The 15,649-nt window shown below is 35.9% G+C and overlaps 1 protein-coding gene across 3 annotated transcripts in view; it reads right to left on the reverse strand.

The window, feature by feature from the left end:
- DPH5 (diphthamide biosynthesis 5) overlaps positions 1–15,061 on the reverse strand; it is a 31,807-nt gene extending 16,746 nt beyond the window's left edge. The window contains exons 1-4 of one of the 3 annotated variants that reach the window (XM_063105327.1): positions 14,996–15,061; positions 13,915–14,072; positions 6,871–6,995; positions 4,146–4,254 (exon numbers count right to left, since the gene is read on the reverse strand). In XM_063105327.1, the coding sequence (XP_062961397.1) occupies positions 4,146–4,254; positions 6,871–6,995; positions 13,915–14,049 (369 nt within the window). In that variant the 5' untranslated portion in view covers positions 14,050–14,072; positions 14,996–15,061. The other 2 variants (XM_063105326.1, XM_063105325.1) reach the window with 2 other exon arrangements.
- Between the last annotated feature and the right edge of the window lie 588 nt (positions 15,062–15,649).

Below are 15,649 nucleotides of genomic sequence, written 5' to 3' on the forward strand. Positions count from 1 at the left end.
CTCCTCTGGCAATGACAAGTTAACACAACCAACCAAAATAGGAAGTCAATTGAGCAATGGTAATAGAAGAGTCCAGCCCCATAGACAAGTCTTCGGGGGAAGGACCACAATAACTGTGGTAGTGGAGAGGGTTGGAAAAGACCCATTAGCATATGGAGCCCATTTCCTTTCCTAAGACTATCAGTAAGGCAGAAATGGCTCTCCACATCTCCCCAAATCTCAATTCTCTTAATAGAAACTGCTCTTACAGGTCCATTTCTTTATCTTCTCTTAAAACCCCATTTCCTCCATGCTGTCCAAGACAACATCATCTCTCCACTAAACATCTGCTATAGCCTCCTAATTGATTTCTTCAATTCCAATCTCAGCTGGCAGCAATTCCATCTCCACACACCAGCCAGAGGTATCTTTTAAAAACCCTTATCAGATCAAGTATTTCTACTGTTTAAAATCTTCTAATGGCGATCGATGTCACTTAGAATGAAATCCAAACTCCTAATGTTGGATTAGAGAGCCTATTGATCTGGCCCCTACCCACTTATCGAACCTCAGGTCATTCTTCCCTTTCCCTGCTACAGTCCAATAAGCCTTTCTTTGGCTCCCTTAACCAGCCAAGATCATTCCCACTGCAGGGCCTTTGCACTAAAAGCTCCCTCTGACTGAAATATGCTAGCTCCTTCTTGATTCATATCTAATCTTAAATGCCACTTTTAGAGAGAGCTCCCCTGACCACAGTAGCAACCTAATCAATCTCTAATATAACCATTTTCCTTGGATTTCTTATACTTACCACTACCTGACATTTTTTTTTAAAAATTTGTTATTGCTTCTGCTTCCCACTAAAATATAAGCTCCATGAAAGCAGGGACCTTATTGGTCAAGTTTATCATTGTATCCAAAGGCACTTAATAAGGAAACGTAAGTAGATTTTGTTGAATGAATGGATCATGTCTAACGTGGAAGTTTCTAACATACTTTCCATCTTAGTAGGAAAATTTTCATTGGGCATACAGAGTTTGTAGTAAGAAATTATACTTTATGGAAGGCCTGTAATAGAATGCATATCAACTGGCCACATAAGTGTATATTTGTATAAGTAGAAGTATGCAACTACTTACTATCATCAATACTGATAAATAAGAATCTTCTGTTGGCTAATAAACTATAAAGGTATTCAACAATATTCAATGATCAATTCTGGATTCTCCATGCTGTTTCTTCAGAAAACAACAAAAACAATATGATAGTTCAAAAGGGGTTGATAAATTGATAGTTTAAAAGTTTGTGCCCATTTCTAGGCTAGGAGTTTCATACTACTATCCTTTAATCTAAGGCAAAGATGTTGGAAAGCATACACTGTTCAGGTATGTCACAGCACCCAAAGCACTTATGTTCAATAACTTGATGGCTGTTTTGAACTCATGGGAAAGCTCTTTCACAGAGGTGACAGAATGCCTTTAGAAAGTGGTACCCACTTCCCTTTTAAAAAATTGAGCAAGAGGACATAACAAGATAATGTGTTAACATTCTACATTTAGCAAGTGTATTTCTGGAGTTAAAATCTACTCCTCCAATCCTGCCATGCTAAAAGAAAGACAATACCGTTTTTTCACTTTCTAAGTTTTTTTTGTCTAGGTTGGTGGTCTCAAAGTGCAATAACTGTACCAGCAGCCTCATCATCACTTGAGAATTTGTTAAAAATATAAACTCTCACACCCTGTCCCAGATATACTATCTCAGCAATCTGTCTTACAAGCCCTCTAGGGGATTCTGATGAATACTGAAGTTTGAGGACCAGTGGTTCAGCTTACTGTTTCTTTCATATGTGTTAGTCCAAATAGTGAAGAGAAAAACATCTGCTCTTATTAGGGGACTTAGCCAAAGTTCTTGCCTTATGCAGGATATCTATACATTTATTTTAAAATTTAAACAAGTCATACATACAATGACTTTTAATGTCTTTTATATTAGCAGACTGTATAAAAGAATCAATAATGACCTCTTTCTCCTGGGATATGAATAATTTGGGTGGTACAAGAAGTATACCTTCACAGAATTTCATCAATACATAAGACAGAACCTAGAAAGGCACTTCCTGAATTACACACAAGTAGTAAGTCATTTCACATCCAGATTACACAATAAAATGAAGATGGGGTAAAAATGGTTTGTGGCTGCTTAGAGAAATCCCATATACAACTATAAGAAAGTTAGATATTTTGAAAAATAATATATTAAATATGGATATGACCATCGGGGCTTACATGGAGACTGATAATTCTTACAGTAAGTTCCCTCTCAAAAACCTTCATAAATCTTGGACATGAGAACAATTACACTTTAACTCTGTACTGGTGTAGAAGATCAGAAGAAGGACAGTCATCCAGATTTAGTTCTAGGCAGAATGGACAACAGATTTACATGAGAAGCGTTTTTTTGTTTTTTTTAAAAAAATTTTCATGCTTAAGAAAAAAGCAAAAAATTTTAAATGAAATTGTTATGATAATTTAGAGCAAACTATGATGGAGAAAGGGCTAGTTAACTTTTTTCACAAGACATAAAATTAAAACTAACATGAAAAAGGTATGTTCCATTAGCTTAAGGTTTACACATCTTTATCTATCACATGATAATTTATTCCCCTCTTTTTTTCCTTTCTTCTAGCAATCATCAATTCTTAAAAGGTAGTATTGTTTAAAGGGAGGAATATTGGGCCGAGCCCGTGGCACACTTGGGAGAGTGCGGTGCTGGGAGCGCAGCAACGCTCCTGCCGCGGGTTCGGATCCTATATGGAAATGGCCGGTGCACTCACTGGCTGAGTGCCGGTCACGAAAAAGACAAAAATAAAAAAAAAATATATAAAAAAAATAAAAATAAAGGGAGGAATATTGAACTGGGAATCAAGAGTTTTAACCCCATCTTTGCTACTACCACCTGAATGACTTTGAGAACATTTTTTGGCATAATTTCCTCCAAACCTAGCATTCTTTGTAGCACTAACATTTCATGGTTCTATGAACAGCATTCAACTTACTCCAACATAAAAATGTTCAGAAGGGTTTTAAGCTATAAAAAAGACTTGACTTGAACGGGCAAGGTTTTTTGAAGTTATGTATTTTAGACAAAAGAGACAGCAAAATTCTATGCCAATTTAAACACAATGAGAGCAAGTGGAGAATACTGAAAAGTAAATCATTTATACTTTTTCTCTGATTCTTCACAACCAAAGGCAATATTTTGAGATAAATGGCCAGTATTAGTCAACTAAATTGAGCTATTCTTCCCAGGTCATACCAAAAATATAGACTCCTGTAAAGTTACAGACATAGCACTGAAGCCTGATGCTAATGTATCTTTTTGTAAATATCTATTTTAAAATTATGCATTTCAGGAAGACACACTGAGAAATACTTTATTTCATAGATTCTAAGATGTACTTTATTTTCCTATTATAATATATCTGAAACAGGAATGTGTCTTAACAATCAATGAAGTCTTAAAACCACTGTTGGCCATGCAGCAATTATATTTGTCATGGAATATGCATGTGTGAACATCAGAACACAAACATCAAACTTGGAAAATGAATGTCAGCAGCTTGAAAGAAAATCTTGGAAACAGTCATGAAGCACTCTTCTAACCCTTTAGAACCAAGACTTTTGGAATTAAAAATAACTTTACACATCAATAATTGCAAAGCTGGCTTAAAAGCCTAACATCACTGGCTTTTGGCTCTTTTATTGATTCTTTTAAGAAATACATCACAATGCTTTTGATGGCAGAGAAAACAATATTGCTGAGTAAGTCATTTGGAAGAATGTAAAAAGATTTTAAGAATATTTGACCAATTTAATTAGCTTATATTTTCCTTTTTTATGTATGTACAAGTTGTATGTAAGATTAAAATTGTTCTCTAGCTAAATCTAAACGGTCTATTCCAATGAAGGGGGTTAAAAACCCTAGGTTATAGGAAAATATAGTATAAAAAACTGGGGTATTAAAAAACTTAGGACATACTAAGTAGTGTAGTATCAAATAATAGTATATTTTATAATTCATGAAATACAATAAAATCTACTTGCAATTTGTACAAAAATAAAACATTTTTGTTTAATTCCATTAAAAAACTTCCTTTGTAGCTTTACCTGTAAACCACAGCAAGCTACAGCATTCATTATGGAGGCATTGTGAATAACTCGGTAAGGGATTCCCAGCTTTGTGGCTCTCAGAACAAGATCGCTGTGTGTTGTAGCTCTGTAGTGAGAAAAGATCAGGTTGGATTAAAGTAAATGACACTGATTTTTTAAGACAGAAAAGCTATAATATTTGATGAGCTCAGTCAATCAGAGTCAAGAGCACTGCTTTTCCTCAAATTCTGTGAGTTGCTTGCATAATGGGCTTTTCAGCAAGAAAATATAAGCCTACACACACCCTTCACAATGTTGAATTGCAACTATAACATTCTTAAAGCAGCTTGGGCAGCTACTGAAAAAAGGGAAGTTCACTTGTTCTTTGTCCTCTTAATACCTGCAAAAGACATTTGTGGAATATAAGCTCAGCAACTTAACCCTTGAGCAGCAAATCTTAAATTCTGTGGTCTCAGGGGGCCCCTTTAAATTCTTAAAATTACTGCTCTAGAGTTCTAAATTATGGTAAAACTAGATCCACCTCTTTATTTGTTTTATTTTAAAGGCTCTGTTTTTGTATTTTGAAATATAAGGCAAAACATACAGAACATTTTCAAAGCCTATCAGTCTTTCAGTCTTTATGTTAGAGTTCTATCTGATATAATCCTAGTTGGATTTTACATGTGTTTATCAGACATTTTATTTATAACTGTTTTCAGTCTGGTTACTATGTATAATTAGTATATGTGCATGTATATATGTATATATACAAAATGCCTGTTGCCTTTCCTTTTTTTTTGAGAACAATCTCATGACTATAATTAGGAAGGTTGGGGTAGAGAGAGAATATAAGTGAACATAAATATGGACACTGTGAAATGTAACCCCACATCAATTTAGAACTGCAGTATTAAAGGTCTTTTTCCCTCTTGATAAAAATTCCAGGCTCTACTGGGGAAAACAACATTAGCATGTTTGAGAAACTACATACAAATAAGCAGAACCTGTCAACTGGACAACGCATACCACGTAGGAAGATCAAGGGCTTTCATCCCATGAGGCAGTCAAATACAGATTAACAAATATCCACTAGGGAAGTATGTTTTAAGTCACAAAGATAAAATAAAAACTAGCATGAAAAATCATCATTAATTTGATTTAGAACAAGCTTTTAAAAAATAACATTAATGACAGCTGTAAAGAAAGTTTTTAGTACTTATATACCTTCAACAGAATCTTACTACTTAACATTAAGAATAAGGAAAACTAAACTAGTTACTTGCTGAGTTACTTAAATGGATGAGAAAAATGAAAAACTGGTTTAAAATTATATCTCTATCCCAAGTTCATTTAAAATGACCACATATACACACATACACACACAAACTTACTATTTTGGGGCATGTGTCTCTATCTACTAAAGTTTTTTTTTTTTTTTTTTTTATTAGTTGACTTTTTTTTTTTTTTCTACTAAAGTTTTAAATGCTTATTCTCCATTTCTGTATTTATCTCATCATGGACTAGTAACAGTTTGTGGGCTGGTGCCAGTTCTCAAACTTTACTTTGAGTAACACCTTTATTGTTTGTTGAACATTTTCAGTGACTGGATGCCATGAAAACCAAAAGTAACTCTGAGATTGTTCATCTAGGTGACTATAAGAACTGTGGTACTGTCAAGTTGGGAAATTTGGTGGGGGAAGGTTTCACTGCAAAAAACACGGGTTTTATGCAGAAGGAGTCTCTGTGACAATGAGAAGAAAATCCTACAAAAGTTAGAAGACATTTTCTGTATAGAACTTTTCATTATTCTTATTTAATTTTACTATCCTATGGTTAAAAAGAAAAAGAAGATAGGTGCTGCTAATTTTGAGGAAGCCTTAAGTTTACAAAGAACAATGTCAGAGGCTAAAACAAACTATTCAAATAATAAAACACATGATTATCCAATGTCGTTTACAATCAAGTACAATGATGCACAATTGCTGGCACCTTATATTGTCATAAATTACTTTCTTTTTGACAGACACACGCACATATAGCTCCATTCTTTTGAAAAACATTCTTGGTGGTGGGCTCACAGTGATTTAATTGTCCTTACGTTACTTAAATCTGTGACATAAATCTTGGGTCACCAGCTGTACACAAAAGACTCTTCTGTTTGGCTTGACATTAGAGATTGATGATGCTTAAGCAGACAGGCAGAAGCCCATTTTCTTGGTAATGAAGAACAGAGCTCCAAATAGATATAAGAAACTGAAATAAGAAGCTTGATAAATGATTTCAAGGCAATTAACATGACAGCAGTATTGCGAAATATTGGGTGATTAAAAAAGAAAAAAAAGCCTAGGACAAAGGAAACCCTGAAGATACTTGCAATTATCTGCAGCCAATGGCAGGCATGATTTTTGATAAAAGTAACAACCTGTTGAATAATGATATAATAGTTTAGGTATTTGATGCCCTATGTGACCCTCTAAAAAAACAGCAGAAGCAATGATACAAACTTAAGAGCTGACACTTGATAATATAGTGATACATATGATGATATCTTTACCAAGCAGATTTTCTTCATTAATTTTAAAGATAGTGAAAGTTTCAACTATGAAATTTTAGATAAGAGCTTAGGTAAATACAATCCCTTATCAGGACCTGGCAAGTAAAGTTTTAAAATTGAAGAATATTTCTTACTAGTTAAAAAAAAAAGTAAATAAATTAAAAACTCAAAACATTTACTTTGACTTACCCAAATGGATCACCAACCACAAGGAATGCAATATCACTGATATCAGCATCCTTTAAAATACCATCTGCTTCTTGTTCCACTTCTTCTCTATCAGCAAGAATCAGTTTTCTTCCATAAAACTCTTCCTACAGATTTAAGTCCAATATCAAAATGAGAGACAGCAGGTGACCATTTCAACACACACATAAAACAATCTTTGTCTAGGGCTGGTGCAAATCTTGGCAACCATCCAAACACAGATCATTCAATACAACTCATCAATAAGCTAGCAATCTATATCATGGTGCAATTAAACTCTGTCTTTGGGGCTATCTTAACACCCCAAGAGGAGACAGACCTCTTAACACCTGAGGCTTTTGGCATTTTAAATTTACCTCTAAATTTGGTTCTAATAGACCAGGCAGAACATTGTAGGATGAACAGAGAATATGTGTGCATAAGTCTTACATCAGAAACATGATAATATAGAATAAATATACTAAACAATAATTATAAACATACATGGTAGTATAGGTTTTATTAAATTTTCTGTGAGAAAAATCTATGGTATTTTGGCTAAAAGACAACATCAATGAGAAATAATAGAAAATTAAGATTTAGCTGTTTGCAGAAACAGCAAACATTCCTACATAATTGCAGGAAAGACTAATTTAAAATTGTATTCCCTAGTCCCTGCTAAAAAGGCAGATGTGCAGGGGAAATAACTGAATTCCAAATATAAAGGAAGTTTCCACACAAATTGCTTTGTGAATTAATCCCCTGAAGTTCAACTCTAGAGAACAAACCCAGGAGAGAGTGAGCTAGTAAGCTAGCGGTCATGTGGTAGTGGTTGCAAGCTATTATGCAAGATCACGCATCTTATAACTAATTCCTGTGGAATAATAAATAATTCAAGTGGAGTAAAAGTGCATGTGTAAATAAATAATACTGTTTCTTACATATTGAGAAATTTGAGTCCTTAAAAGTTGAAAGGATTGTTGTAGAAGAGTACCTGGTACTCAACATTTGTCAAATAAATAAATGAACAAATGACTAAGCATCCAAAGATAAACACTATAGTTCCAATTCTGATAATTATTTCCTAATACTCAACTAAAATCTGTTCCTCAAATGTGAAAAAAATCCCTTCCTTTTCCGTGCATATCTTCCTAAAGAAATGTTCCAGAAGTCCCTAATGTTCTTATAGGTGAAAAATGCTCTATTTTCACTTTTACCATATACTTTTTTCTTAATCACTAATTTTTATGTTTTACTTTGATTTTATGAACCCAGAGAACTTAATAGTTGCAAAACACTTATATTCAAATATCTAGGAGAATACACACATAATTACTGGACACTGAAGGACAAGATTGCCTTTTCTGAACTTCTGACATTTCTTAAAGAAGATCGAGAAATCACATGCTACTGGTTTAATGCTAGTAGTAATCTTATCTCATACTTTATAAATGATACAACAATAATAAAACCTACTCTCTCCTCAAGACTTCTACCATGCATCACTCTGCATTTATCATTTATCCTAACCTAAGAAACATTTCATTGTCTAATTGAGAGAACAGAATGATCACACACACAAAAACATCTCAATATAATTAAATGGCTGGTTCTCTTGAAAAAAATAGTGTTTAAAAAAGGAAAAGGTGAGGGGGGGAGGGAGAAGGGAGGGAGGTTTTGGTGATGGGGAGCATTAATCAGCTACAATGTATATCGACAAAATAAAATTTTTAAAAAAAAAAAAAAAAAAAAAAAGGAAAAGGTGGACGATTAGTTCACTTGGGAGAGCATGTTGCTGATAACAGCAAGGTCACGGGTTCGGATCTGCCTACCAGCCAGTGGCCAAAAAAAAAAAAAAAAGGAAAGATAGCAAAAGCAATAAGAGACTAATTTTAATTTACCCACTTATTTGTTCACTCACTCAGTATAAAAGTATTTCTTATGTACATCCTCTGTGGTACACAGTATGCTTGATGTTGTGAGACACTGAGGAATGCGACATACATGGTCCCTGCCCTTGAAGAACATACTGTCTAGTGGGGAATTAACTACCATATCATATGTGCTGTAGAAGCAACCCAGCCTAGTCAGGGTCAGTGAAGGTAAATAAAAAACAAGTAGTATTAACAAATGATCTTGAATTTGGACTATATATTATCCAATGACTAAACCCTAATTATCTCCATTCATGACAATGAAGATAAAATTCAAAATTCATTGTTTTAAAATATGATTTTTTTAAAATATGGGGGACAGGATAAAATTATAATTATTTAAAAAATAATTTTAAAAGTTGTGATTATTTTCAGGTATTTGTAGAAGGACACACAAAAAGTTAATAATGATTACCTCCAGGAAGGGAAACTGGGATAAAAATCTCTTGATAAATATACCTTTTAGTACCTTTTAAATTTCAAACCATCTAATGGATTACCTAGTCAAAAAGTAAAAGAGTATAGGTTCCATGTAGTATATGGAAACAAATGAGAGGACCAAATCTGAAAAAATACTAACATTTAAAGAAGGAACAGAGGAATACAGAGTTTACAAAGGGACTGAGAAAAATGAAAAAATAGGAATAAAACCAAGGGCAAGTTATGTCTTGAATGCCAGTTTCAAGGAGTGATCAACCATGTCAGAAGAGGTAAAACAGGGGGCCGGCCTGTGGCTCACTCGGGAGAGTGCGGTGCTGATAACACCAAGGCCACGGGTTCGGATCCCATATAGGGATGGCCGGTTAGCTCACTGGGTGAGTGTGGTGCTTACAACACCAAGTCAAGGGTTAAGATCCCCTTACCGGTCATCTTTAAAAAAAAAAAAAAAAAAAAAGAAGAGGTAAAACAGGTAATTCAAAACTATCCTCTGGAGTTCTCAGCTAGTAAAGAATTGTTCAACAAACAGAGAAATATTTCTGAGGAACAGAAGTCAGCCTACAGGGGTCTGAGACATGAGTTGGAAGTGAGGACTATAAAACTTTGTACAAAAAAAAGATAAAGATAGAAAAACAACTACAGGGAAAGAGGTTTAAAGAGAATTTTCAGAATGGACAATGCTTGAGTATGGTTTCAGGTTGAGGGGAGAAGGATGTTAATATAGGTTGAACATAAAGAAAGAATAATTGACGTGAGTAAGGTTTCAGAAGAAGGGAGAGAAAGGGGTTTTAAAAAAAAAACATCTAGATGGAGTTACATCTTGAACATGAAGAGAACCTCATTTTACACGTCATTTTGTAAGACTGGAGGGAAGACAGATTCAGATTTACGGTTGGGGCGAATGAGAAGTTAATAAATGTCATAGCTGGTGGCCTCAACCTGAGTTATTCTCAGTGTGAAGTCCTTTATTGTCTTCTTCTCTGTCTCCCCAATATCAATCCACAGCAATTGGACAGGAAGACAAAGTAACAGAGGGAGCTTGGCATCCAGGCAAGGTAGGTTAGAAAGAGAAGAGAGGGAACAGATACACTGGAGAAAATGAAAGAATTATTTCAGTGAAGCCCAAGAACAAATACTGTACAGCAAATGTGCTTTCTTCCTCCATGCTTTTGCTCACCATTATTTTTCCTTCAGGATGGAATGCTCTTTCTATTCCCCTTACTACGTCTTCTCTACAATAATAACTGTCTTTTCTTCATCTTAACAAATCTTATCTATAACAACAATATTTGCACTAATACACTTACATTAGCCTCACTGTGTGGCAGCCACTGTTCTGAGAACTTTATGTATATGAATTCATCTAATCTTCACCTCAGTCTGAGATAGACATTATTTTTATCCCCATTTTACAGATAAGAAACAGCATAGAAAAGTTAAGTGACTGCCCAACGTCACAGAACTTTAAATGATTGCAGAGCTTCACATGTCCTACAAATGGGGCAAAGATAGGCAGAGGCTAGTGACTCCTCTGGTTTTTGGAGGGTAGCTAGGGCCCCGGAGTTAATCTCCTCTTCTCCATTTACTCTACAGTGCTGTAAAATATAATCATTTTCTATTTGGGCCATATGTATAAACAAAAGAAACAAAAGACTGGGAATTCACTATTTTAAAACATAGCTCAAATTCCACCTATTCCATAGCATTCCCTGACTACTACAACCTAAAGTGATCTTCTTTCTCACATGTATTCTAGTACTAATTAATAATTAGTAATTATTTCACATTTAGGACAGCTTCTACTACTTAGTTGGTTGAAAATAAGAGCATTGTTTTAGATAAGATCATCTAGATTCTTTCCAGACATATAATTTTATAGTTTCTCCCTTCCACTGCTGTTATGAGTTGTTCTTAAATCTTCCATTATTTAAGTTTTCATGGGTATAACCCAAAGGAATCATAAATCACTTGTGAACAAAGACCACAGCTTATGTTTCTTTGTATAATGTACACAGGTGTATTAAATAGGCATATAAGATCATAATTAATCCACAGAAAATGCCTGAAGAAATTCAAGTTGTATATATCAAAACTAAAACTCTTTCTGAGACTCAATGTCTCTAGATTTATTAACTTTTGAACAGAGAACATATAAATAATAGTACCTGTTTGACAATTTGAAAACAGCTTTTAATGTAATAGCAGATGAATTATAGATTTCTTTAGCAACGCTCAATATTTGTTTAATAATATTTTACAAATGTGCCTTTTATAAAATATTATTCTATTATTGATAAAAGAAAGCACATGGTCATTGTAGAGAATAGACAGAATTTTCCAATTTTTTCTTATACTGTATAATAGTTAAATGTAGTTATTGAGACCAGATTTTATATATAGGTGTGTAAACACATGCCAACCATTTTTGAAAATCAATTTGTTTAAAAAAGAAAAGGTAGAAATGAAGGGAAGGAGAAAGAAAGCGGCTGAAGAGAAAGTGGCTCTGAGATTTGACTGGGTAATATAAGGCTTGAATTTATTTATTTATACCTTAGCTTAGTCCAGAAATGATTTAAGGTGTATGATATCATATGGCAAGTTGCTTAAAGAACATGAACTGAGGACCTACAGGAAGAAGTGAGAGCACACCATAGAAATTTTGTGGAGGTGGGGAACCAGGATTAAACAGTATACTTGAATCCTACCTTCTCTGTAGGTGTTCTCTGAAGTTATACTTTGTGTAGGTTATTGTTTATCCCTAAGAATACAGAGATATAGTACAGTGTAGAGGTCAAGAGTGGCAGATCTCAATTCATGACTGCTTTGGTTCATGTCCTGGCTCTATCACTCACTATCTGTATGATCTTGGGCAAGCTCCTTAATTTGTAAAATGTGAACAGTAATTACAGAGTTATAATCCTATTCTACATGTAAAGCATTTAAAATAATGCACAGTAAGTATTCTATCAATGTTAGTACAGCGGTCCCTCAGTATCCACAGGGGATGGGTTCCAAGACATTCCTGCAGATACCAAATTCCACAGATGCTCAAGTCCCTGATATAAAATGGCATACTATTTGTATATAACCTATGCATATCCTCCCAAATACCATAAATCATCTCTTGATTACTTATAATATCTAATACAATGTAAGTGCTATGTAAATAGTTGTATTGTTTAGGAAACAATAACAAGAAAAAAGGTCTGTATATGTTCAATACAGAGAAAATTTCTTTTTCCTTGAATATTTTCAATATACAGTTGGTCGAATACACAGATACGGAACCCACGGATATGAAGGGCTGATTGTACTTGCTACTGTGGAGGAACAGATAATCTAGCACTTTAACAAAGTATACATTATTTACCTGTAGGTGAGATTGGGCCCAGTCCCAGATCTTGACTCTATAAGTAATAGCTCTACAAGTATGTTTTCGGAAATTTTTTTTTTTTTTAATTACAGCAAGCAAAATTAAAATATTTAGCTAACACTTAAAATTTACAAAGCACTTTTACATACGTTTTCTTAATAAAATCCTAAATAACCTTTCAATTGCTTATTTCCATTTGACAAATAAACTGAGGTTTAGAGATGTTTGTAAATGTGTCCATTGACAACTACTATTTCTGAACACTTTTGTGCATTTTTTACCCCATTTTACACAATATGAAAAGAAAGGTAAAGGATTGGTCCAAAATCACATTAACATGTAACACAGCAAAGACAAAACAAACATTCCTTTATTCCATGCTGACACCTTATTCTATAAAACTGCTGATTTGTTATTTGTCTCTATTCTCTTAGATGGTTTTAAGTTCATTCTAGTTTTCCTTGACCACTGACTAGAGAACCATATTTCCATCATTTTGAGATTAGATATTTCTGGTTCTATCCTAAGAGTGACAAGACAGGAGATCTCATTTTCTCATTTAGGTCGTTTTTTTGTTTGAAAGACATAACAAAGACATTTCTAAAAATCTACTCCCTCCTCCCATAACACGTTCATTAATCTTTTGATCTTAATTTACATTCTATCTGAGTTTGACAATGAACCTGAACTTGAACCTTCCATCAAAATTTACTGAGTATGAGTGCCCACTAAATGTATAATACACTAATAAATCCTCTGGTTACTTAGTTCCAAGCTCACTCGATATATACAAATGTATGTGTATAAGCCTTATACACAGTAGGGTATATCTATTTAAAGGTAAGATCTCTCTGGATATGATACAGAAAGGAGATCATCATTCCCTACGGAAATACCTCAAAGGAAGTTGTTTTCAGCTTGGTTTCTGAATATAAAACCAACTCATTAAAGCTGTAGCAGCACCTCATTAGCACTCAACTCAGGAAGGCTTTCTTGGGTATCTCATGAAATAAAGAACTTTGATAGCTCTTCCCCAGGAGTGTAAAATAAGTTTCCTTTCCTATTTTCTGCAGAAAGCCACAGAATTACACTTGTAAAGTAGGACAAAGCACTCGTTCACTTTCCAAGTCACTTGGTTGGTGTATGATTTCCATTTTTGTACTCCTCACATCCTTAATGAACAGGAGATGTGTTTTAAATGGTTTAAAGCAGCAGACCTGAAAATTCTGTTCCGCTTAGTATATGCAAATCAGATGTTAGATAGCTTTCTTCCCAGGAGTCTGGGGAACCTAAAGCACCTACCAAGGCTTCCTTCCCTACAGTCAGGATTGAGGTGTAGGCTTCCAGATACACTCGACTGCAGCGTCTCACAACTTCCAGGCCCTTGACTGTGATGTCCTTGGCATCTCCCAGGCCCAAACCGATCAGGTAAAGCATTTCGAAATCCAGGGGGAGAGAGACTGCAGGACGAAGTGAACAAGAAAAACAATGTCAGCTACACCGAGGATACCTAAAATCTAGTGATGAACACGAAGGTGAGCGGCTTGTCACGAGTGAGGTCTGAGAACCATATGCCATGCTTAAGTAAGCATTGGAATAAGTGTTTCAAACAACCCTACCCGTTATCTAGGGGCGGCCAATGACCCGCTGAGAAAATCGTAGCTGGTTCCCTGTCCTTCCCAAATTCCTAACTGCTGTTTTCCTGCGTAAGCAGCTGCCAAAGCGGCGCACCCACGCCGAGCAAGAACCCACGCCGCCGACCTCACCTACGGTGCCGCAAACATCGGCGCGTTTACTGCACTTTACGACTAGCTGGAGGTTATGGGCGAGCGGACTCCTGGGCGGAGAGACCCGCTCCCCGCTCCCCTGGTAATGAACTGCCGGCCTCTGGGGCGAGGAAGGGGAAGGTCAGTCGGCCTGGAGGAGTCGGTCAAACGCCCCCTATGTGGCCTGTTGGAAAGTACTGGGAGTGCCCACGATCCCCCTAACCAGTGGTTTAAACTTCCCTGTCCTGGCCCCGGGTAAGTGCAGTGGCTCTTTGCTTGGGAGTAGCTTGACCCGAGGTTGGGCTGCGGAGCCCCGCGCGTCGGGAGAGTCGGTAGGGGCCCGGCGCCCTGCGCCTCTGCACCTCCGTACACACCAGGAGGTGGTGGTGGGAGGGACTTCCCTAATCTGCCCTGGGTGTGCCCAGGGTTTGCCCAAGTGCACAGAATTTAATCCCCGCCTTCTCATTCTGCTATGGTTTCATCAGCTGCCTCCCTGGTGAGACTTTACATTGGCAAATTAGGCAGTTGAGTGTGGTTCTGGTTTCCTAGTGGGGCGGTGACGGCTTGAGTTTGTTCCCAGGACCTCATGCCGGAGCCGGAGTGCCCCGAGGATCTACCTCAGTCATCCTCAGTGTCGGGAATCCCAGACCCTCCTGTGCCTGAAGAAGTGACCTTTAAGAGTGCTCAGGGATTTCAAACCTCGCCTTAAGTACTTCCACAGGGGGAATTCTTATAAAGAGGTTGGTTAGATGTAGTTCCTTTATCGGAAAGATTTGTTTTGACTGAAAACCCTCTTCCTAAGGTCACTAGTGACCTCAGCCAAGTTAAAAAGACAATGTCTATTCCTTATCTTAGTAGACAATGTTGATTAATTAGAATTTTCCAGGTGCTTCTCCAACAATGCTGCGTGTCTTTTTGCCCAACTCCGCTTCCTTAAGCCTTGGCTGTTTTCTTCCCGGCTTCCATCCACCCTTTGCACTTCTCATTTTATATATTCTTCGTGCCTGATTCTCTCCGCTGTCCTTACATTGATCTATTCCTCATGCCATATACCAAAAAGAAAAAAAAAAAAAAAGTTTCAAGATGGATCATAGATGTAAATGGAAAACCTGAAACTATACCAGAAGAAAACATAGGAAAAATCTTTGTGATGTTTTTTAGGCAAAGATTTCTTAGGTGCGACACGCAAAGCATGATGAAGAAAAGAAAAAACTGATAAATTGTACTACAACAAGATAAAAGTTTATGCTTTTCAAAAGACACTGTGAAGC

This window comes from Cynocephalus volans, chromosome 8 (assembly GCF_027409185.1).
Source record: "Cynocephalus volans isolate mCynVol1 chromosome 8, mCynVol1.pri, whole genome shotgun sequence".
Lineage (NCBI taxonomy): Eukaryota > Metazoa > Chordata > Mammalia > Dermoptera > Cynocephalidae > Cynocephalus > Cynocephalus volans.